The following is a 22,614-nucleotide window of genomic DNA, read 5'->3' on the forward strand; positions in this document are numbered from 1 at the left end:
TGCGGCCGTTGATCCCGCGCCGTGAGGACGGGAGGTAAGTTGATCTAAGATCCGTCAATTTCAGCTATGCTATCCTTGTAGCTGAAGTTGCGTATCTTAGATTTCCCCCTCACACACACACACACCCCCAATGTAGACCAGGCCTCAGGCTGAGGAAAATACACACACAACTGGGTGATCCTTAAAGAAATTGAGTGCACTATAAAGGAAACAAGAGGAATGGAGATAGCAATAACAGCACTGCTACTCTTGAATGCATACTTGTTTCAGCTTTCGTGCTGGTCATTAGAAAATAAGCTTTGTAACAAGGTTTTTTATATAGTCAGTGAAAAGTATTCACCATTTAGCACGTGAAACATTCTGTAAACACAGTGAAAATAGACTTCCCAAACCTTTTATTCATGATCTCATGGTTTTGTCATTCTGTGGAAGTAAAAATATTGACATTTACCAGGCTGTTTGTTCCAGCTTTCTGATCTCCTGCAGTTTATTTTTATAACAACCTTATTGATGGGCCTCTTACCAGCTCTCTAGGTTTAACTGAGTTGAGTCGATTTGTTACCAGGGCTTCAAGTAGCTGTTACAGAACAAGCAAGACAGCCTAATAAAGCTGTAAACATGTTTACTCAAACGTGGTATTGATTTTACTTGGAGAGGGAGAAGCTAGTGCTTAGCATGGTGTCAGGGTGGATGAATTTAACTGCATTTTTTCATTGTCATCTGTCATGGTTGTGAAACACTAAGTAAAGCCACGAGAGGATAATTAGAATTGCTAGAAATTTAGCCCCTAAAATCGTTAACCACTTGGGATTTTTGTAGTTTAATTAGTTTTTTATTAAAACTTTCCTCTAGTGGTAGAATCAGAAAGGCCCTTCTAATGTGCTTTTCAGCTACAGTGAGAATTCAAGGTTGTCACTTGTTAGATCCACGTTTTAAACAAATGATTTTATTGAGAGGGATGAGTAACTTTTTTTCTTTCACTTGTAATTAGCATAGCACTAGTTTGTCTTACGCATTGTAACAATGTGCCAAACTGCACTGCTAAAATTCCACCTGTGTTGCCTGAGCTAATGATTGTGCATTGATTGTTTAAGAATTCCCAATTGATTCCCTCAGATTAACACTCTGAGGTTTGACAGGTTTCAGTTCCAAGATTAGACCCAGAGTTATTAGAGTTAGGGTTAAACTGGAAACCCCAATGCAACTGCAACACACACACTTAGGAGAAAGCTTTTGAATTTGAAATAGTTTTATTAACACAATTAGAAAACACACACAAGTTCCAAGCCAAACAAGAATGTAACAGTAATCCAATAGTAACTGTATATTCAGCATCATGTCATACGCATCCTCTCACAATTCTTGTGGAGACCTAGGGCCAGGAGACAGGTGGTGGCCCACGAGGTCCTAACCTGGTTCATGAGGTCCTAACCCATCTGTGGCATGCCAAAAGACTGGTGATCGAGGTTTTGCTGGTCTAAGCCACGGTTAGCCCTATTGTAGTATCTGACGGCTGCGATGAATATTCATGCGAGCATTTGAGCTCCTTTGCCCATAACTAACTTCCTCACCGTCATATTGTTGGGGTATCCTTATTCTGTACGTTAGTATATTAATTACCTTAAACTTATACATCCATTGGTTACTGTAGCAATCCTGCAGTTAAGCATTTGCTAATTTTCCTATCCTAAAATATCAAAACTGGTATCAACTGACTTTTTGCAGTTACCTGTCAGCATTCGATACAGACTTTCAGTAGAACTGTTTATTGCAAAATAATATCTTATGACTTAGGGTCACCGTTGGTCAGTTTACTTAGGCTAAGGTTTATAGGCCTAATTTCCTTCTACTAAATGCTTAAGCTAGTATCTTACAGGTTTGTGCCTGTAGGTTTCTTGTATTACTGCCTTATACCTACAGCTTTCTTTTAGGCATAAAAGTTAACTTTAAACCCATACTTTAACCCATAGATGATACCATTAATCAAAATGTTTCTATTTAGAATAGCCGACCATCAGTTTGATAGATGGGCAGAGCTTCTGGCCTACCCCAATTCTTGGCTGTAATATCCACCATCTGCCACAGAAATAAAAAAGGAGGAGAACCACAGCATGTCTAAGTACAGTTGTTCAGCGACTATGTTGCAGAAACATCTGATGCCAATGTCTTTTACAGAATCTAGGTTGGCTGGCTGATTTCTTGGCACCAGCTTTGCTAACCACCTGATCACAGTTGACTAGATTTGTGTTGCCATAACATTATCCCACACCAGTAGCACTAAAAGACTTAAAGAAAAATGCAGCAGTGTTAGCTAAAAGATTGTATATGGTTTGATGCTAAAGTACTACTTCCTTAAAACGACATCCTCCCTAATTGTTTTTGCCATTGCTGGCCTGAATGGCTAGTGAAATCATATAAGAATAGATTTGTATTTTCGAGTAATTTGGAGATGAGGAAATGTCTGGGAGGATCAGGATGCAGACCTTTTTTTTAAGGATCATGTTGCTCTGGCTTAGGGTTTGTTAGTCTTCCCGTTGACACATTTGATAACTGCTTTTTCTGTCTACCTTTTTTTATTTAAAGGACAAAATTCACTTTGCTTTGGGCATTTTATTAAAGTTTGCACAGTGCAAGGAGCAATAAATGTGACATACTGGTGGGGGAACCCATCTTTAAAAAAAAAAGAAGTGTTCTTATAAGAATGGCAGCCCAGGAGCTCCCTGTCGAAGACTTTAAGCCAGTTTCCAGCCAACTGTAGTAATGAACAGTCATTAAAATTAATTGTCAAGTTTACGATTTGTAATGAAATGTTTGGCTTTCAATATTAGCTGGTTTTAAGTGTTGTTAAACCATTACTAAAGCAGAGCAAAACTGTTTTAAAATCTCAGCTATTGCTGATGTCATTGCACTAGCACTAGCCTCTCATTCAGAGATATCAGTGGTAATTTTGGAACAAAACCTTTTTAAAATGCATTGATTATAGTGACAATTGCTCCAAACACTGTGGGTTTGGAACTTCTGTATAGCTGACCACAGTAAAATGAATGCAGTTTTCCTTTAATGATGCTGAAGTTCAGTTCTGCTCTCAAAAGTAACTAAGTGAAAACAGTTCCTACTCCCTCAGTCTTTTCAGAGTTGTATTAATAAAGCTGTGACGGAGTGGACTGGATTTTATTCCTGCTTGTGATCAAGGGTATGGTTTTCTAGGTTCCAGTCAGTTACACCCATGCAAAACCATTTGATGGCAGTTGGGAGGATGATGTCACAGGTGTCACTGACGGCATAAATGGTAGATAATAATATTATGCTAGTTTCATTGAGGGCCTAATTTGACCTGCAGAAGCTTTGTCTGATGACAATGTGCCATGAGGAAAGAAACCAACTTGACTTTCATATCCCATGTTGAGTCTGCAGGGCTGGAAGTTAGAAAAACTCATAAAACTGAGTACAGACAGCATGGAAATCATTGGGAGACCATAAAGATAGTACTCAGTGATACCAGAGACACTTTTCAGAGCCAACCTGCATTTTAGCTCCTGGGTAGATAGAAGCCCTGCAATTCTCTTTAGGAAATAAAATTGGGCCGATAATAGCTGTTGATGTTTTCCCATAACCATTTCCATTGGCTGAGAATTTGTACATGTCTTTGGTTTGGTTTATACCTTGTAAGGTACAAAATTTGGTTTTTCAAACACCATTTTATTGGACACAATTCCAACTGAGTTGTTGTAATGAACTAGGGCAAGATTGTTACTTGTTCAATTTGTCTGTGTGGGTGTGGTGGGGGGAGGAGTGGTACAGGGAAAAAGGCACCTCTTACTCCCTTGTACGAGCTACCCAGATCACTGGTTATAGTATGGGGGGCAGAGCAATCACCATGGATCTGCTATTCCCACCTCCTCCACACACACAAAAAGAGGTGGTAGAGCAGGGGCAGGCAATGAGTGGGGGCCTTGACTCTGGTTGTTCCCCCAACACGCTGTTCACCAGAGGTTTGTATTAAAGCGTGCTATGTATCCATGTGTTCGGACTCTGGAAAAATGCTACTGGCAACATCATCTGCACAATGGCACTGGAACATTTTTAGTACAGGGGGTGCTGAAAGCCAGCCCTCTTACTCCTGTCCGCGCCTCCTCCCCCTCACCCCCCAAAGCTAAGGCTGAGAGCAGGACTGTGTCTCCAATGGGAGAGACCCAGACAGAAGTAAGGGGGGCCGGGGCTGTGGCCACAGCTGGGGGCGGGTGTGGGGCCAGAAGCAGAGCCCCGTGCAGGGGTCGGCAGCCGAGACCCCACATGCGGGGCCCTGGGAGTGGAGGCATGTGAGCGGGAGGTGGGGCTGGGTGTGGGGCCCCAAGCACTGGGCCAGTGGCTGGGGTCGGTAGCCAGGAAGTGGAGTCCTGGGCGGAGGGCCGGGAGCAGGGTCCCGGGCACAAAGCAAGTGGCTGAGGAGTGGGGCCAGCCCCCGGGACCCGAGCCGGGAAGTAAGCCCTAGGCGCAGGACCGGTGGCCTCCCATAAAACCTGGGGGTGCTACAGCACCCTCCACATCCCTACTTCCTGCACCTATCATCTACAATTAGAAAATAAGTCTAAACAATATTTAGACAAAGCTGCATTATATTCCCTAAGATTTGATAGAATATACAAGGCCAGATTCTCAGGTCTAGCTGAGCTTCTCTTGATTAAGGAGTTGTGCCACCTTTGCACTGCACTGATGGTGAGGGCAGCCAAGAAACCGGCTCTGCCCCAGCATAAGTTAGAATAGCGGCTAGCGCCTTAGAGGCCAGTCCCATGACCCGGCTTCACAGAAGGATAACCATGCCCATTATGCCCATGTGGGAGTAAGAGCAAGTGACACATAGTCAATACATAGGGGATGGAGTGAGGCTGAGGATACGGGCCAAGGCTGGAGTCATGCTGAAATGCCCCCCGTGCTGGCACTTTGGGGGGAACTAGTGGTGTTCCAGTACTATCACATACTGAAGTACGTTCTTGCACTTTTTTTTCTGAAGCACTGGATGGGTCCCACAGTATTTGCAGTACAGAATGTTTCACATTCTGGAGAACCCAAGCCCAGAATTATATTTGAATTTGATTGCCTTTTATTGAGCATTCTTAAAAGGCCACTCTGCAGCTAAAGCAGTCTGCCTGACTGAGTTCTTTGTTTTTCTACTAAACCGAGAGTGCTTTCTGGTGTTTCCCTAGGGTCTACTTTGCTAACTGCCTAGGTTTAGTATGTGCTATACTTATATGCTTGTGATTTATGTGTTTGCATTATTACTTGATGCGATATTACTTCTGATGCCGCTACAGTCTCCTTTGTAAATCCTGTAAAAAATAAATAATTTTTAAAAGAAACTTTTGAGATTAGATATTGATCTGGGGCAAACTTTCCACTGGAGATTCTATGCGTTACACAAGTAGCAGCTGAACTAGGACCTTGAGTCTGCTCTCACTTACTTCAATGTGAATCAGGAGTAGCTCCATTGGAGTCAGTGGAAATACACTGGTTTAAAACCGTGGTAAGCTGAAAGGCAGTCAGGCCCTAAAGGTAGTTTGTATTAAATATCATTTAATTTCTTAAGATTCTTCACATACCTTGATTTCCTTATTTTCATAAATATTCAGAGTATTGACCAGCAACAAAGAGCATGATTTTCTTCTTTATATAAAGCCCTTTCTGGACTCATGCTCTTTGCAGAGCTGAGAGTTGTATGTGTTTTTCGAGGCCTGCAGAATACATCTCTTAGACTTACTGATTTAGAAATGGACATTCTTAATTGCCTAATTTTACATATGGCCATACCAGCACTCAAGTTTTAACCACCCAGAAACTCACTGGCAAGCTCATGCCTCCCAGGCAATTCTGATGTAGTGACTGACATTCTCTGTGTATCCAGGAAGGGTTCCACTAAGAATACACGCCAATTTAATGGAGAGCTGACTGTTTTCATCGCGTTATTCAGAAACCATCTGATTTCTAGCGGACATGTTTTTTGAATTTCAGAACTATTATCCAAACCTGGTTGTTGGATGGACCCTCCTGCCACCAGACTGCCATGACTGACAGTGCTCATGGCACAATTCCTCTTCACTTGTTAAGGCTCTCGTCCTTATGTACTGAAGACTTCTGACTTTCACTTATGTTTATGGCCTCAAGAGTTTGTCAGTGAAGTCATATCTGTGAAACAGTAGCTAACTTATGGCTCAGGTTTCCCTGGAAAATTACTGATTTTAAAACACATCTAGAATCTTTCATGGTTGTCAAGCTGTCAACCAAAACACCTCCTTTCCAGCATCTCACGCATTCCGTTGGAAAATCGGTGGTATTTGACTAATTGAACCTGTGGCTTTTATATAAAAAGCCCTGCTTTTCTCCATGTCAGTGGAATTTAGAGATGACATTGAGGATCAGTTAAGCCTTTTTTTCACTGTTGGTTATGACGGGGAGAGGTTAGAACCAACGTAGTCATTGACAGAGGTCTTTTTGGCTCATTGGTATTGTCCACGGTTCTTGAGATTTTTGTGTTTCACGTTTTATGTGATTTTTGTATTATAGATTGATCTCTAAATTACTAACAGGCATTATTACACAAGATAGAATGTTTTTATTGTGTTCTAAAATAGGGTTGAACATCCCATGAGGAGTAAATATTTAAAGGTGGAATACAGGTTAAATGAAAATAATCTTCCTTTAGGGCTTTAGAGTATTGCAATAAAATGTAGGTAGTTTATTTTAATAGTAACCAAGCTGAATACAGAAAACATATAGGGTTCTGTCAAAAGAGAACTAGTGGAATGTGTCATTCTCTTTGAACCAGAATTTCTGATAAGTCAATAGGTGGTAGATTTGAGCTACTTTTATGAGATGTGATTTGAGACTAATCTTGCACTGTCAAAACATAGAGGCAGCCTGAACGTGACATGGGGACTTTAAAGGCTGAAAATGGAGGTCAAGAATAAAGGGATGGGTGAAAGCCTTACAGAATCTGTTTGGGCTTTCCTTAATTCTGGACTTGACTGGCTGAGGGTGGTTTTGCTCCTGTGTTGAATGGGAAAGGGAGAACCCAACCTGTGACGTCTGAGATGCTTTTAAAAAAAAGGTTAAAATGTACTTGGTAAGAGTAGAAAATGTTTACCAAATATTTTGGGGTTGGTTCTGATTAATTATTAAATTTATTTCTTCCCATTTCAAGCCCTGTTGAATTCTAGTTTTCAAATGTATTTTCTTTCCTATCTGCAGTAAGTGTTGTCAACCTGTTAACCACCTAACTCCCACTGGCACCTCGCTCTTTTGGGTTCCTTTGAAAACCCCCAGCAAAAGAGATTAAAATTAGGCTTTTGAGTCCACAGAGAGGCACTTCAACAGGTGGACCTGATTTTCAAAAGTGCTGAACTCCTATTGCTTTCAGGTTTTGTAGGCAGTGGTTATGGTAGTTGGTAGCCATTGGTAGCTAGATAAGTGCCCTGATTTTTCAAAAGTGCTGACTGATCAACATTCTGGAAAATGGGGCCACTTATTTAGATGCCTAAATTCAGACTTCGGAGTTCAATTTAAGGCACCCAGTTTTTAAGATCTTGATTTCTCTTTCCCTAATGAGTAGGGAACAACAGTTGCCGTCTGAATTTTCTAATCAATTTAAAATTTCTCATTTGATTTTGCTTTGGACAGTTACATCTATGAATCAAGTTAACATTTATGTTCTTAAGCAGTTTGCTTTCTTAAAAGGAACACAATGTCCAGAGGTAAGTTGATGGGCCTGTAAATGTAGCCGGTATGAAAAGCAGAAACTCTCTCCAACATGAAGAGTTGCTTCTACTTTTTGAAATGGGATTAGAGGTACCAGCAGCTCCCTCTGAAAGAGTGTTGTGAGTGGGATCCTTTTTGTTTGAAGGCACTAATAAAAAAAAAACAACCTTGATAGTTTTTACTTGAAGTCACCAGGTGGAAGCTTTAAATAAAATCAGTAAGGCCCCAGTTCAGCAAGTTACTTAAACATGGGCCTGAGTTTAAATTTAATTTCAGTGGGATTATTAATATGCTTAGAATTAGGCATATGTTAAATACTTTGTCAAATTGGAGACTATATGATATACTCAAAATCTAACTCTTTTCTTCACTCTCTCTCTCCCTTTGTTCTGTAGGCTTTCTCTCTCAGCTTGTCTATGACCGGCCGCTGACAGAGTGCATCCGAGCCGGACATTATACTGCCAGCGTGATCATCAAGCGTTCTGGTTGTACTTTCCCAGAAAAGCCTGACTTCCACTGATACCAATGATCAAGAGAAATTCTTATGTTTATGGGATTGCTGCCTAAATATTTCCTACTTCCCCTTCCTCACCCTCCCAATTACCTGCATCAAGGCTTCTGTACTTCTGTTCACTTTATGCTATACAAAACATACAGTGCTATGGTATTTTCCTATTCATACCACCATAATGTCTCACTAGTCTTAATTTAGGGATTACAGTGCTATGTGAAGCTTATTCTCTCATCAACGTGGAACAGTTGTATTATTTATACAGGTTATAAGAGAAGTTTCATGTAGATGGCACAGCTGATTAACTCTGTTAAAACACTTCTACAGAAACCTCTAGTTTGTGTTTCACCATAGCCAAATCCTGCTCATCTTATTCATGTGCAAAATCAGCAGGCCTGACATTCATCTCACAATGGCGTAAATCAATAATAACTCTTCCTAAATCAATTGTGATTGTTTAGTGTTAAAAGTAGTGTAAGTTTGGAGAGAATCAGGCCCAATATGCAAGATCTTGCCTGGAGGGCTCAGTCCTGCTCCCGCTTAAGTTAATAGATGTTTTTCCAGTGATTCAAAGGCCTCATCCAAAGTCCATTTTTAAGTCCATTATTAAGAGTCTTTCCATTGATGTCTGTGGGTTTGGATCAGGTAGTATTTTCGAGCAGGATCTGACTCTTAATTTGTAAACTCCTGTGCCTCTATCAGACTGGCCATGGCCAGTAAGACAGGCGCACTCAGTGCTTTCGAGGCAGAGACATGATCTCATGATAGGAGCTAGCTGTACATTTTATATCTGTCTCCTCAGTATAAGCTTTTTAAAGACTGTATTTAATTAAGATACAAACACATAGTGAAAATTAGGTACAGAAATATTTATGCAGGCTGTCTTGTCACGATATGCCAAATGGAATCTCTTAAACGCACACTTTTAAATTTGTAATTTACTTTGGATAATTAAACAATATGCCGGATTTTATTTGTATTACGGTATTCAAAAGAGACTGTCTGACACTTGCCTTCATTACTTTGCTATGTAATTTGATACTGATGAATAAAAAATTGTCATATAGTAATTCCCTGGCCTTTTGTTGCCCAGAGCACAGTGAGAGTAATGCAGTGTGCGTCCAACCTTCCTGCACAGACCTTATTAAACCAGGGGCCAGGAAGCAGGTGCTCAACCCACATTATATGACAGAGCTTGAGATTTTATTTGCAACTTTAAGTGTCCAGGCTGACACCGGGTTCAGTCTCAGGAATATGCTCAGCATTAAGGAAGGAAGTGGTTGTGCATTTTCTCATCTGTGTAGTGTTCTCACCACAGAAGAAATGAGAAGTTAGTAGCTAAGGTTCAATGAACCACCAAAGGGCGTCACAAACAGATGCAGTCTTGCATTCTCCTGAGCCCAGAGACTACTCTCTGCTAACACATGCTGGGGTGCTACACGCCCCAAAGAGAGTGGGGAGGAGGCAAGACCATGATACTGTGCATGGGCCAAAGGAGCTGGCTGGTGCAGAGGACAGCAGGCTCCACCTTCAAAACAAATGGTACAGAGGGCACTTCTGTCTACACACCAGGGAGCTCCAGGAGGCACAGTACTTCCCAAAGCACCCTCTTCAATCATGTGACTCCACCGTCCCCAGTGACCCAGTGCCAAATGAGCACAATCTATCCTTAAAGGATTTAGCGAGGCTTAAGAAATGGATTGGGTAGAGTGCAGGCTCTCTTCATTTCTGTTAATACAGCTATGTGCATTTACAACAGAATTTACAATATGCTCCCCATTTCATATTAATTACATTCGGTTTCAATTCTGTTTCCATGGTGAAAGAGGTCTGGTCTATTAAGATCCACAGAATATGGAATATATTTTACATTTCATATATAGCATGAGTTTCTTCACTTTAGTATAAAGAGCAGAGGAGTTGGAGTCTTAGACTCTATTCCCAGTTCTGGCACTGAGATACCGTGAGAGCCTGTGCTGTTGACACTTCAACTGTTTGGGTCAATCCGGCTAACGAGACTAGCTTGAAACCAATGGGACCAAAGCCAACTACATGATCAGAAGCATCAGAATCTGACCCAGTATGTTTAGCCATTCCTTAGTTCCTCAATATCTGGAAATCGTAGGACAATGCACGAATACTTAGAAACAGCTTGCCGAGCTATGCTAAGTAACTTCCAAAGGTACAGTCAGCTGATTTCCTTCAGAATTCCTTTCAGCTTCTATTTCTTTTTTTGCTTACCTCTGCTGGAAGATTTTTGTCCATATAATGGTTCTGGTGCCATCCCTGGCCTGTCTTCATAAGTATTCTTTTTCTCCATTTTGTCCTCTACTGACCACCTCCGTGTAAGAATGGGCTTCCTGAAAAATATGCCATCAAAGATTTGTGAAGGTCTGACGTGCAATTGTCTGAAATCCCAGCTCTGCCAGATGAACCATCATTCAAAGACAGAGTCCTCAGATCAGGACAGTGTCAGGAGGGTACCCCTTTGAAACGCACCGCTTATTAACCATTGGCCCCAGTGCTTACCCACCTAAACTCCCATTGACTGCAGAAAGGCTTTTACCAAAGCAGGGAATTTTACCCAACACTGCACCCTTTGGGCTTCAATTTATACCATTGAAGTTAATGGGAGTTATGCCATAGAGCTCAGTGACCCCATTATTCAGAGGCAGCATAATCCACATACTCCACTGGTTTGAGAGTAGGACAGGGAATCAGGCTACCTGAGTCCTTTTTCCACCTCAGCCATTGATTTACTGTGTGACCTTGTGCAAGTTGCTTCACCGCTCTATACCTTGGTGTCCCCAATGGATAAAGTAGTACATCCTTGAGTACAATAATATTGACACTATCATTCATTGTATCTTTTCCCTGACTTGCCTTTTATAGTTGTAATTGCTTTTTCTTGTAGCAGTGATGTGCCCCATATATTTTTAGAGAGAGAATAGTGTTAATTGTCACACTTTGTTTTTGGGGAAGGTGGGAAGAAAAGAATAAAGCTTCAGATTCAAATATCCTAGCTGGAAATTACAATAGAAATATAAGCTATTGAAATGTGACAAGTTTGGGAACAATGTTTAATTTCGAGTGTCTTAGCCACAGTTTTAGCAGAGAAATGTTAATTAAAAGTGCAATGACATGTTGGGGATTTAAAGGAAATCATCCTGCAAAGGATTTATAGCAATCAGCACTCATGAGCATTAGGATTATGGATTCTTGTGCTGTTCCTTTTCAGTGATCATGTGATTGGCCTGTTGTTAAATATAGCTCCCATGTAGTGAACTGAGACAGGCATGGGAAAGGTACGAATACTTCCCTTTAGCCAGAAGGATTTCAGAGGTGTTAGAGATTATACAATTCATTAGTCTTTACAAAAGATCAAAGGGAAAGAGTATCTTAATTTGGGCACTGACTGCTACTGTTTGAGTGTTTTACAGAGATTAAATGGAAAATGAACATGTGCAGTGCTAACTGCATGTATTAAGGCATGAGCCTATTGTTTTATATCTCTCTAACTCACTGTGCACTTCCTGGAGATAATTCTCACACTTAAGACCTTTTGAGATAGTTATTTCTATTGTGACCAGTTCAGTAACCAAATGACTCAGAGGTTAGTGCGTAAGGATCTTCCTCTTCGTCTAATCCCTTGCAAGGCTTCTCTGAGCACTATTGTTAATCTAAAAAGAATGCTAACTGACTTCTATGACAAACATTATTCATTTTATGTTTTTAAATATTTCCTGCAGAGGCCAACAGAAATTCTGTTTTTTAAATGCAGACCTTTGGGTGCCCCTGGTGTAGTACCTTTTTTTAAAGATTCAAACAAAAATAAGTTAAAATGCTGAAAATCTGTGTTTAAAACAAAGCTGCAACATCTAACCCTGAGGCCACACAAAGTGGACAGCAGTCTGTAGCTAAAAACCACCACACCAGTAGAGTTAATTCTGTGTTAATGACATTGAATGTTACACAGGCCCTGTTCTTATTAGATGCACAAGGTATCATTGCATGTCAGGGTTCAGAAATGGAGGAGGAATATTCTCTTAAGACATGTAATAACCAGGCTCATTACAAAATGAAAACCAAATAAAAATACTTTTAAAAAGCAGCAAGTCTTTTGTGTCCTATTTTTGTCAGGTCTCACCAGAGTTGGCAGAAAGGGAAAGCTCTTGTTTGTGTCAATGGCCTTGACAGGCCTTGCATGCCTAATGACAGGATGGGAAGAGAGATGGACAGATAGAGCTGAATAGCAGTAAGGTGGGTTTCCTTTCAGTGTGATTAGAGCCTGGGATTCCTGTGTGCTGAGATTGAAGTATAGCCCTGCTGCACAGTCCAAATATTTAATGCTGTTCTAACTATCCCTTGTTATTGGAGTGTGACAGTTAATAGCCATCAGCTGCCAAACCTGCTGAACAGTTTGGTTCCCTAAAAAGAAAATGAAAAGTTAAAAATGAAGCCAAGTCAGACTAGACACCTACAAATCAGAAATGTGCTATAGCTTACTAGGCAAATCATCTCCAAAGTTCAGTCTGCCATTGACCCGAGCTGCTGCTCAAATCAGAGACAGAGGGCTGGGAATCGATCATGCCTGGCTTCCATTCCCAGCTTTGCAGTGGACTGCTGTGCACACTTTGGCAAAATGCTTCACCGCTCTGTGCCTCAGTTTACCTTTGAGTGCTCTCTGTAAAGCACTTTAAGATCTTCTTAAGGGCTGTAAAGAAACACCGGCTATGATAATTCTAAACATCCCAAGTGATTGATTCAGGATAAATGCATAGCTATATGGAAGTGTCACTAGATTAATTAAGTTTAAAAGACCAAATTGTGCACTGACTAAACCCTGCAACCCATGGAATTGCATGAGATGTAAATCACAGTAGATTTTTCCCAAAAAGAACTTCTGTATGGCTGCGGTGAAATAAAAACAACATCTGGTGGAATGCTTAAAAGGGATACAGTCAGCTTGAAAAAAGCACACTTTGCTATGAACAATATTTTACCTACGGTTGTTCCAAGTAACATGGAATTTTATGAAAAAGATTATTCAGAGAAATTTTATATGTTGAATATATTACTTTGTGCATTTACTGCACTTTGTGGATAGTGAATGTCACTGTTTTTCCTATATAGTCACTGAGTTTTCCCTTTGTTTTTTATGGGGTTTTCTTACAGCCACAATGGAGAGAGAAACATTAAAAACAAATACATAAATGCAACTGTAAACCCACAAACATTGGCAGAGGGAGTCAAGGGCAGGGGTTGCACCTACTCTGAAATCTGTAGCTAAAATCAATTGGATTGGAAACTCAGGGTGGCTCTTTTCAACACCCATCTTGTTATTAACATACCCACCGGAGAGTGCACCAAACTCTCCCATCTATCCCTAAGCTGTCATTTAGGCAGCAGTTATAATGCTGCTACATAACTTTTTATTTCCACTATAGTGATGTCACCTCCACGGCAGAGGTAGGCCCCTCTAACTGAATATACTTTACAGAGCAAGTTGTTTCTTACCAACCACAATGGCCCTCCCAGACATGAAGACTATTGGAATCTCTGCCTGTGAATCAGCAGAGTATAAATGGAATGACCATACAAGTGCAATAGAGAATTGGGTGATACAACTCCAAAGGCACCATCTATCTGTGGGATTATACCAGATGGAATTATTTATTTTAGAAATTGCATTGCTTGAAAATGTAATTTATAATCACTGTGCTGGGCCGTGGAACCGTAGGGGTGCTTGCTGTGTAAAGCTCTAACTCGGGGAGGTAGTGTAAAAACCTATAACTTGAGTACTCAAGGTGTGGCTTAAAGGACTGAAAAGCAGCCAGCTGCAGCTGCTATCCTGCAGGGTAAAGACAAAGCTGATCTTTTGTTGGTGGAGAATGTAAGCAACCAATGATTCCATGTCATCTACCAAGGATGGTACAAACACACACAAATAATATGGCTGCTGGTGTTTGTGTCTGATTGCGAAATGTACAGTAGAACCTCGGAGTTACAAACTGACCAGGCAACCACATGCCTGATCTGGAACTGTAAGTGCAAAATCAGGCAGCAGCAGAGACCAAAAGAAAACAACAGTAGAGTGCTGTGCTAAACATATACTAAAAAAAAAAAAAAAAAAAAAAAAAAAAAAAGGAAAGTAGAATTTTTCTTCTGCATAGTAAAGTTTCAAAACTGTATTAACTCAATGGTCAGTTGTAAACTATAAAAGACCAACCATAACATTTTGTTCAGTTACAAAGTGTTCATAACTTCTGAGGTTCAACTGTACATTTATTGGTGCAAACTTTGGATTCCATAAACAGTCAGAGATGTCCCCACACTTCACAGTTTAGGTGGCCTGGCCTTAGGGAAGGGTGTGCCCTGGATGCACATTGCCTTAAAAATGGATTTATACGCTTGGAAAAAAAAAAGAGAGAGAGAGACTGTACAGTGCCTCCTGAAGTCCAGTGTTTATTGCATCCCGGTGCTTTTCAGATCAGTGCATGTGCCATATGCAAGTAATCAGATTTTTTCTTAACTGCCAACTCTGTAAATTTAACTTCGTTTACACCAGCTGAGGATCAGCCTCTCAATTCCTATCAGCACTCCACTGGATGTACTCTTTTGAATGCAGATGGTTTCCTTTCTTCTTTTGCACCATGACCCACAAGCTTAAAGTGTGGCTCAAAATGGGATCCCCTAGAGCATACTTGGCTTTATCTGAGCCTCAGAAATAGTTCTCCCCTGAGAAGAGGCTTTTGGGACTTGCCTTTACTTAAAAAACAAAAAAGGGTCATGATGAGTTCGAGGAGTTGTGCTAACTAACAGTTTTACCCTACTGGAGCTATAGCTTTACCCACACCCAGCTGACACAATGTTAAACACACCCCTAACTGCACAGCCACGTTTAATACCATTTTAGTTACCGCAGTGCCTCGCGTGTTTTAACATGATCTCATTTTCCCAGAGAAGCTCTGGTCTTTTCTGATACTCAAGATGGAGATGTTTTTCCAGTGTCCAGGTAACTACCAACTAATTTCCCTTGATACTGTCTGCCTCTCACTCTTTACTGGTTCATGTATAAGACTGGACTGTCAAGGGATGCTGAAATTAGACAACCCTGGCAAAAAGGCCAATGAGATTTTTAATGACCACAAGTTCACCATCACACAATGCCCCTTATAACTGTACTGATCCATTGGCTCAGTACTGAGTGCAACCCAGCAAATTACTAGCCTCACTTCCTACAGTATTGTAATTGTCCCTTGGAGGTCATGTACTGAGCCAGCCTAACACTGTGGTGTCTAATGGCATCAGAGCACAAGGTGTATTTCCCTATATCCCTGCTTTACAGCGTGATGATGTTGTTTGGTACAAGCAGCAGAGAGGGTCACCTATTTCCCCCAAAATTCTGCTGATGAAAGGAAACAACAGACAACTATGCACAAACCTCAGGCCTCCCAATTCTGCTGGTAACCAGGCTGAACATTTCATTTCCTTTTTTACTTGCTTTCACTCTATAAAACCATAGTTACTAATATTCACTTTTAAAGGTGAGCCATCCAAGAATTGGGTCTTCACACAGGATTCGTACTGGCTGCCGTTCCTGCTGACAGAAAAGACAGCAAGAGTCAAGATTTTGAATAAAGGACAAATATCACATATGCCAAGTGCTACAGAGGACAAATGCGGAAATATGTTTAATTGCTGAGTTAATTATCTCACTGAAGTCTAAATGTCTTTTGGCACTTCCTTCCCCCTACCCACACTCAGTTGTTTACTTTTATCAGAATATATTAAACAAAAAATTAATGTCAAGAAAAACGTAATTATATTCCTACTAATCTGAAGTGTTTTCTCATTTGCGTACTGCAGTCGGATGTGTTTTATCACTTTCCTTCAGATTATAGCACGGGAAATTGCTAGCTAAATCTAGGACTTACGAGCAAAAGAAAAAGAAAAAAACAAATAAAAAAAACCCATGCTTCTCACCAAACAAGTATTATTCCTAATGACAACACTTCTGAAATTTCCTTTTAGATAATACATGATTAGCCAGGAATAAATTGGGTCAACAGGAACTTCATTAAAATCGAAGAGAGAAAACAAGATCTTTCATGTGAATAATTTGGAAAGATTGGGTAGAGATGAGGCATTATTATAGGATTTCTTTCTGTTCCACAAGCCAAAAATATCCAGGCTCTTCCTTGCTGAAGTGTGAAAGCATTTTGTAAACAGCTCTAGTTAGTCCGGAGTGTCAGATGATTGTGCTACTTAATGAACTGCTGCTCATTCTGAGTTAAATTCATCCCTTCCTTTCACACAGGCCTGGTAATTGGGCTTGGTCTGAGGCACTCTGAGCAGTGGAAACGTCTCCTCACTCGAACTCACACAGGTTACAGTGCTGCACTGGAAGCCACCTGCAGCCACTGCTTCAGCCTATGGGTACAGCTACACTGCAATTGAATGGTGGAGCACCCATAGGGGGACACATCTCAAATAACCTCAGTTAGTGCACAAGGTGAGTAACCCTCTCTTGCAGCTTGCCAAGGCATACCTGCACTAGCTTTCATCTAACGAGCATGGCTAAAAATAGCCGCAGAGGCATGGGCTTTGCTAGAAGCACAAGTATGCACCCAGGGTTCCAAGGGGCTTGTACAGTTCCTGCTGAAGCCTGTGCTGCCGTAGTTTCACTGCCATCATTAGCCATGCTAGCTAGAGCATAGCTCTGAATGCCTGAGCTGCAGTCACACCTCCAGTGGCAGTGTACACATATCCTATGGGCTGGAATAGCAACTGCTGCTTCTCCATTACCTCTGCACAGCATTTTGGGCCACTGGATCCATAGGAGCACAGATCCTATAGCAATTGCCCTGCTTCATGGTCTTTATGCCTCCTTGCCTGCAGTTGAGACCTCTACAGAACACAAGGTGTTGGTGCATCAGCCTCCCCTCCCAGGGTGGCCATTCTGTCTATATGCTGTCCCACTGAGCACAAGTGACATGGAAGGCTTTGCATGGGATCTCCCCATCTCAGTAAATTCCATCCATAATACACTGACCTGCATGCACTTTCTCTAGCAGATGAGTTGCATATGGGTGCATTGTCCCACTTTCCCTTTGCATTGGTAAGGCCTGCACTATACTACAAACTTAGGTTGATGGAAGCCGCCTTAGGTCAACCTAATAATGTATACGTCTACACTACCAGGTCCCTTCCGCCGACCTAACTCGCCTGTAATGTCGACTTAATTACTCCACCTCCACAAGCGACATGGTGCTTAATTGGATGCTGATGGGTTGACAGAGACGCAGGGTAGACACACTGTTGTGTGGGTCGACTGAATTGGCCTCCAGGAGATGTCCCATAATGCTTTTCTTTGACCACTCTGGAGAACATTTTCACCTCTGCTGCACAGCAGCCAGGGACATAGGAAACAGCCCCTCCCCTGTTAAAGCCCCAGAAACTTCTGAATTCCCATTTCCTGTTTTGATCAGTGCAGAGAGCTTTGCCAGCCCAGCTGATCATGGTGACTCAACGTCCCAAATGCACTCCAGCCTGGAGTATACAGGAAGTGGTGGATCTTATTAGTCTGTGGAGAGAAGAGTCTGTGCAGGCACAGCTTTGATCCAGCCAAAGAAACGTAGCCTCTATACTGGCATTAGAAAAGGTTCAGAGAAGGGCAACTAAAATGATTAGAGGTTTGGAACGGGTCCCATAGGAGGAGAGATTAAAGAGGCTAGGACTTTTCAGCTTGGAAAAGAGGAGACTAAGGGGGGATATAATAGAGGTATATAAAATCATGAGTGATGTAACAAAAGTAAACAAGGAAAAGTTATTTACTTATTTCCATAATACAAGAACTAAGGGCCACCAAATGAAATTAATGGGCAGCAAGTTTAAAACAAATAAAAGGAAATTCTTCACACAGCGCGCTTGTGGAACTCCTTGCCTGAGGAGATTGTGAAGACTAGGACTATAACAGCATTTAAAAGAGAACTGGATAAATTCATGGAGGTTAAGTCTGTTAATGGTTATTAGCCAGCATGGGTAAGGAATGGTGTTCTTAGCTTCTGATTGTCAGAGGGTGGAGATGGCTGGCAAGAGGGAGATCACTTGATCATTGCCTGTTGGGTTCACTCCCTCTGGGGCACCTGGCATTGGCCACTGTCGGTAGAGAGGATACTGGGCTAGATGAACCTTTGGTCTGACCCAGTACGGCCATTCTTGTGTTATGTTCTCTATGCAAAGATTGCCCAGGGCATGGTGGCGAAGGACTACAGCAGGGACATGCAGCAATGTCACGTGAAAATCAAAGAACTTTGGCAGGCATACCACATGAGAAAGGAGGCAAACAGTCATTCTGCTTCTGCACTGCAGACATGCTGCTTCTACAATGAGCTGCATGCAATTCTTGGCAGCGACCCCACCACTACCCCCAAAAGCAGCGTGGATACCTTCCAGGAGTCTGAGACTGGGGCCACCTCAGGCAACAACGAGGAGGACATTCTGGGTGAGGAAGAGGAGAATGGGAGGAGAGCAGGGGATCTATTCTCCTCAAGAGCCAGGAGCTATTTTTAACCCCAGAGCCCAGCCAGTCGCAGGACAGCATGGTGCCGAGTGTGATGCTAGGGCAGGCGCTTCTGATAAGTATGCAATTCCAGTCAAACTGTAGGGGATTTCATGCTCTTGTATTTTATGTTTAATCTGGGGGAAAAAGTGAGGTTGTCATAAACAGATAAGTAAGAGTTAATAGAACAAAAATGCTTCATATCTCTTTTGCCTGGAAAGGGTTAACAAGAACAGTGAGCCTGCTGTCACCTGACCAGAGGACCAATCAGGGGACAGGATACTTTCAAATCTTGAGGGAGGGAAGTTTGTGTGTGTGTGCTGTTAGAATCTGGTTGTTGTTCACTCTGGGGGGTCAGGTTTCTCTCCGATACAGGCTCTTCTAAGTTCAGAATAGTGAGTACTAGGTAGATAAAGCGAATTAGGCTTATGGTTGTTTTCTTTATTTGCAAATGTGTATTTGGCTGGAAGGAGTTCAAATGTGTATTTTGCTGAAAGGATTTTAATTTGTACTTGTATACTTATGCTGGGAGGGTATTCCCAGTGTCTATAGCTGAAAGACCCTGTACCTACTCCATTTTAAATTTACAAAGATAATTTTTAATGTTTTTTCTTTCTTTAATTAAAAGTTTTTCTTGTTTAAGAACATGATTGTTTTTTATTCTAGTGAGACCCCAGGGGACTGGGTGTGGATCCACCAGGGAATTGGTGGGGAGAAAGGAGGGAAGGGGGAGAGAGAGGCTAATTTCTCTCTGGGTTAGGATTACTTTCTCTCTCAGGGAGAGTCTGGGAGGGAGAGAGAGAAGGAGGGGGGAAGGTGCATTTTCCTCTCTGTTTTAAGATTCAAGGAGTTTGAACCACAGTGATCTTCCAGGGTAACCCAGGGAGGGGAAGTCTGGGAGAGGCAACAGTGAGGGAAAGGGTTTACTTTCCTTGTGTTAAGATCCAGAGGATCTGGGTCTTAGGGGTCTCCGGGCAAGGTTTTGGGGGGACCAGAGTGTACCAGGCACTGGAATTCCTGGTTGGTGGCAGCGCTACAAGTACTAAGCTGGTAACTGAGCTTAGAGGAATTCATGCTGGTACCCCATCTTTTGGACGCTAAGGTTCAGAGTGGGGAATTATACCATGACAGAGGTGCAGTGGGTATTTACTTCCAGTGGCCGCTCCAGCTACGCCGAGGGTTCCCCCCAGAAAATACTGTTTATGTGCAGCGGGATGGCCCAGGAATCCTCCCTGGAGATCTCGAGAAAACAATCATGGAGGTACTCTGCAATCCTTTGCACAAAGTTTCTGGGAAGGGCTGCCTTATTTCTTCCCCCATGGTAGGATACTTTCCTGTCCCACTCCAGTATTAACTCTGCTGGCATCATTATGGTACACAGCATAGCAGCTTAAGGACCAGGTCTTTATTCAGATGCTTGCAGCATCTGCTACCTTGCCACCTTTGTTACTCTCAGGAGACTGATATCACATAGGGTTACCTAGGGGGACAGTGGAAGTTTTCATTACAAGTCTTTGTATCACAAACAATATAGCATATGATTCCCCCACCCATGGTAATTTCCAGGTCCCTCAACCGTGGTTTCCCTAACATGCCGGTGGTTTCTGTGGCAGGAATTGGTGTTGATCTCAGAATCTGCAAGCCCAGGGTGATTGCTGCTAGTGGTGTTAAGAGATGGAGGGTGGTTTTTTTTCCTGTATTCTCTCGTGGCTGCAAACACGCCCTCCCCTGCCCCCCTCCAAAGCCGCCTCAGATAAAGATCACAATTTGGGAGACTTAACACTGGTCCCTGATCTCAAAGCAACATCCATGTTGCTAGGGGGAGGAGGCACAGTCCACCTCTGCTCCTGACGTGAGTTCCCCACAAGTTGCAGCACAAGGCCCATCGCCCATGCCCCTGGGCCTCACTCACCATGGCTGGTACTGGAAACCAGTTAATTGAATAGCCTGGGATTCTCATTGTGGTCTGGCTTGCACTTGAGTGTAATGCGGGGAGTGACTTTAAATAGCAACCTTGTACCAGACCCAGGGAATACACTGACAATGTTGCCTTCTGTTTTGCATGCCTTACAGTGGAAAGCTTGGCCTTCAATGCATCCTCTGCCCCAGCGGAGAGGCTACAGCAGATTAGGAGATGGAAAAAGAGAACGTGATGACACATTCAATGAGATAATGAATGCCTCCAGGACAGCTGACACAGAGCTCAGAGCCTGGAGGATTTCCTTGTCTGAAAATATGGACATGGAGAGCATCCCAGGAGCATGAGCGGGCCACACAGGATTAGCTACTGTGGATTATGAAGGACCAATCAGACATGCTGAGGCATCTGGCTGAGCTTTAAGAAAAACAGCTTCAGGCTAGACACCCTCTACAGCCCCTATACAATGGCTGCAATCATCCACCTGTTCCCAAGCAACCTCCCCAAAAGGTTCCAGGAGGAGGGAGAGAAGGTGCAGTAACCCTTCCACTCAACACCAGGGGAGGGTACTAAGAACAAAAGATGGCCATTTGAAGACCTTTGATGGATAAGACTTCTGTGCTTCCATAAACAGTCTGACTTGGTTTCTCCTTTCCTAGTTTTATCACACCATTTGCCCAAGGTTAAATTATTTTCCTGTTCTTTAGTTTATGTTTGTGCAGTAAAAGTTGATTTTGCAAGAATTAAATACGCTTTATTCCAGGCATGGAGGTCTGGACGGTGAAGGGGAGATACAGGGAAACTGATGCAATGGAGGGGATGATATGGGAAGGCACAACACAGATAGGCAGTGCACATTACTGTGGCTCATTGCTGAAAAGGGTTTTCAGAGCCTCCTGGAGATGCAGAGCTCCTCGCTGGGCTCTTCTTATTGCCCTTGTATCTGGCTGCTCAAAATTAGCTGCCAGTCTATGTGCCGCCAAGCTCCACCCTGTGGAAACTTCTCTCCCTTTGCCGTCCAGATATTATGGAGCACACAGCAGGCAGCGATAATAATGGGGATATTGCTTGAGGTCTAACCTAGTATGCAAACAATGCCAGCAACCCTTTAAACGTCCAAAGGCACATTCCACCACCATTCTGCACTTGCTCAGCCTATTGTTGAACGGCTGCGTACTGCTGTCCAGGTGGCCAGTGTACAGCTTCATGAGCCATGGCAGCAAGGGATAGGCTGGGTCTCCCAGGGTCACTATTGGCATTTCAACATCATCAATGGTTATTTTGCGATCTGGAAAAGAAGTCCCTGATTGCATCTTTCTCAACAGACTTGTGTTCCTAACGATGAGCGGGTCATGCACTTTTCCTGACCATCCCACACTGATATCAGTTAAACACCCCCTGTGATCCACCAGTGCTTGTGACACCATTGAAAAGTATCCTTTTTGGTTTATGTACTCTTTGGCAAGGTGACCTGGTGCCAAGATGGCGCACACATCCCTATCTATCGCACCACCACAGTTAGGGAACCCCATCCTGGCAAAACCGTTCACTATGTCCTGCACATTGCCCAGAGTCACTAACCTTCTTAGCAGAAGTGGATTAATGGCCCTGCACACCTGGATCACAACAGCTCCCAAGGTGGATTTATCAACTCCAAATTGATCCCCCACTGACCGGTAGCAATGTGGCAGTACAAGCTTCCACAGAGTGATTAAGATTTGCTTCTCCACTGTCAGAGCAGGTCTCATTCAGGGTTGGGGAAAGCTCTGCACAAGGTTCCTGGAAAGAGGCTGTCTGCATTGAAAAGCTCTGCAGCCACTGCTAGTCATCCCATAACTGCATAACGAAGTGATCCCACCAGTGTTTGTTTCC

General features: G+C 42.6%; 1 protein-coding gene across 3 annotated transcripts in view; it reads left to right on the forward strand.

The window, feature by feature from the left end:
- ADK (adenosine kinase) overlaps positions 1-9,330 on the forward strand; it is a 560,116-nt gene extending 550,786 nt beyond the window's left edge. For all 3 annotated transcript variants that reach the window (XM_050960264.1, XM_050960265.1, XM_050960266.1), the window contains exon 11: positions 8,145-9,330. In XM_050960264.1, coding sequence (XP_050816221.1) covers positions 8,145-8,269 — 125 coding nt within the window. In that variant the 3' untranslated portion in view covers positions 8,270-9,330. The remainder of the gene's footprint in view (positions 1-8,144) is intronic.
- Positions 9,331-22,614: the final 13,284 nt, after the last annotated feature.

Source organism: Gopherus flavomarginatus, chromosome 6, assembly GCF_025201925.1.
Source record: "Gopherus flavomarginatus isolate rGopFla2 chromosome 6, rGopFla2.mat.asm, whole genome shotgun sequence".
NCBI classification, from domain to species: domain Eukaryota; kingdom Metazoa; phylum Chordata; order Testudines; family Testudinidae; genus Gopherus; species Gopherus flavomarginatus.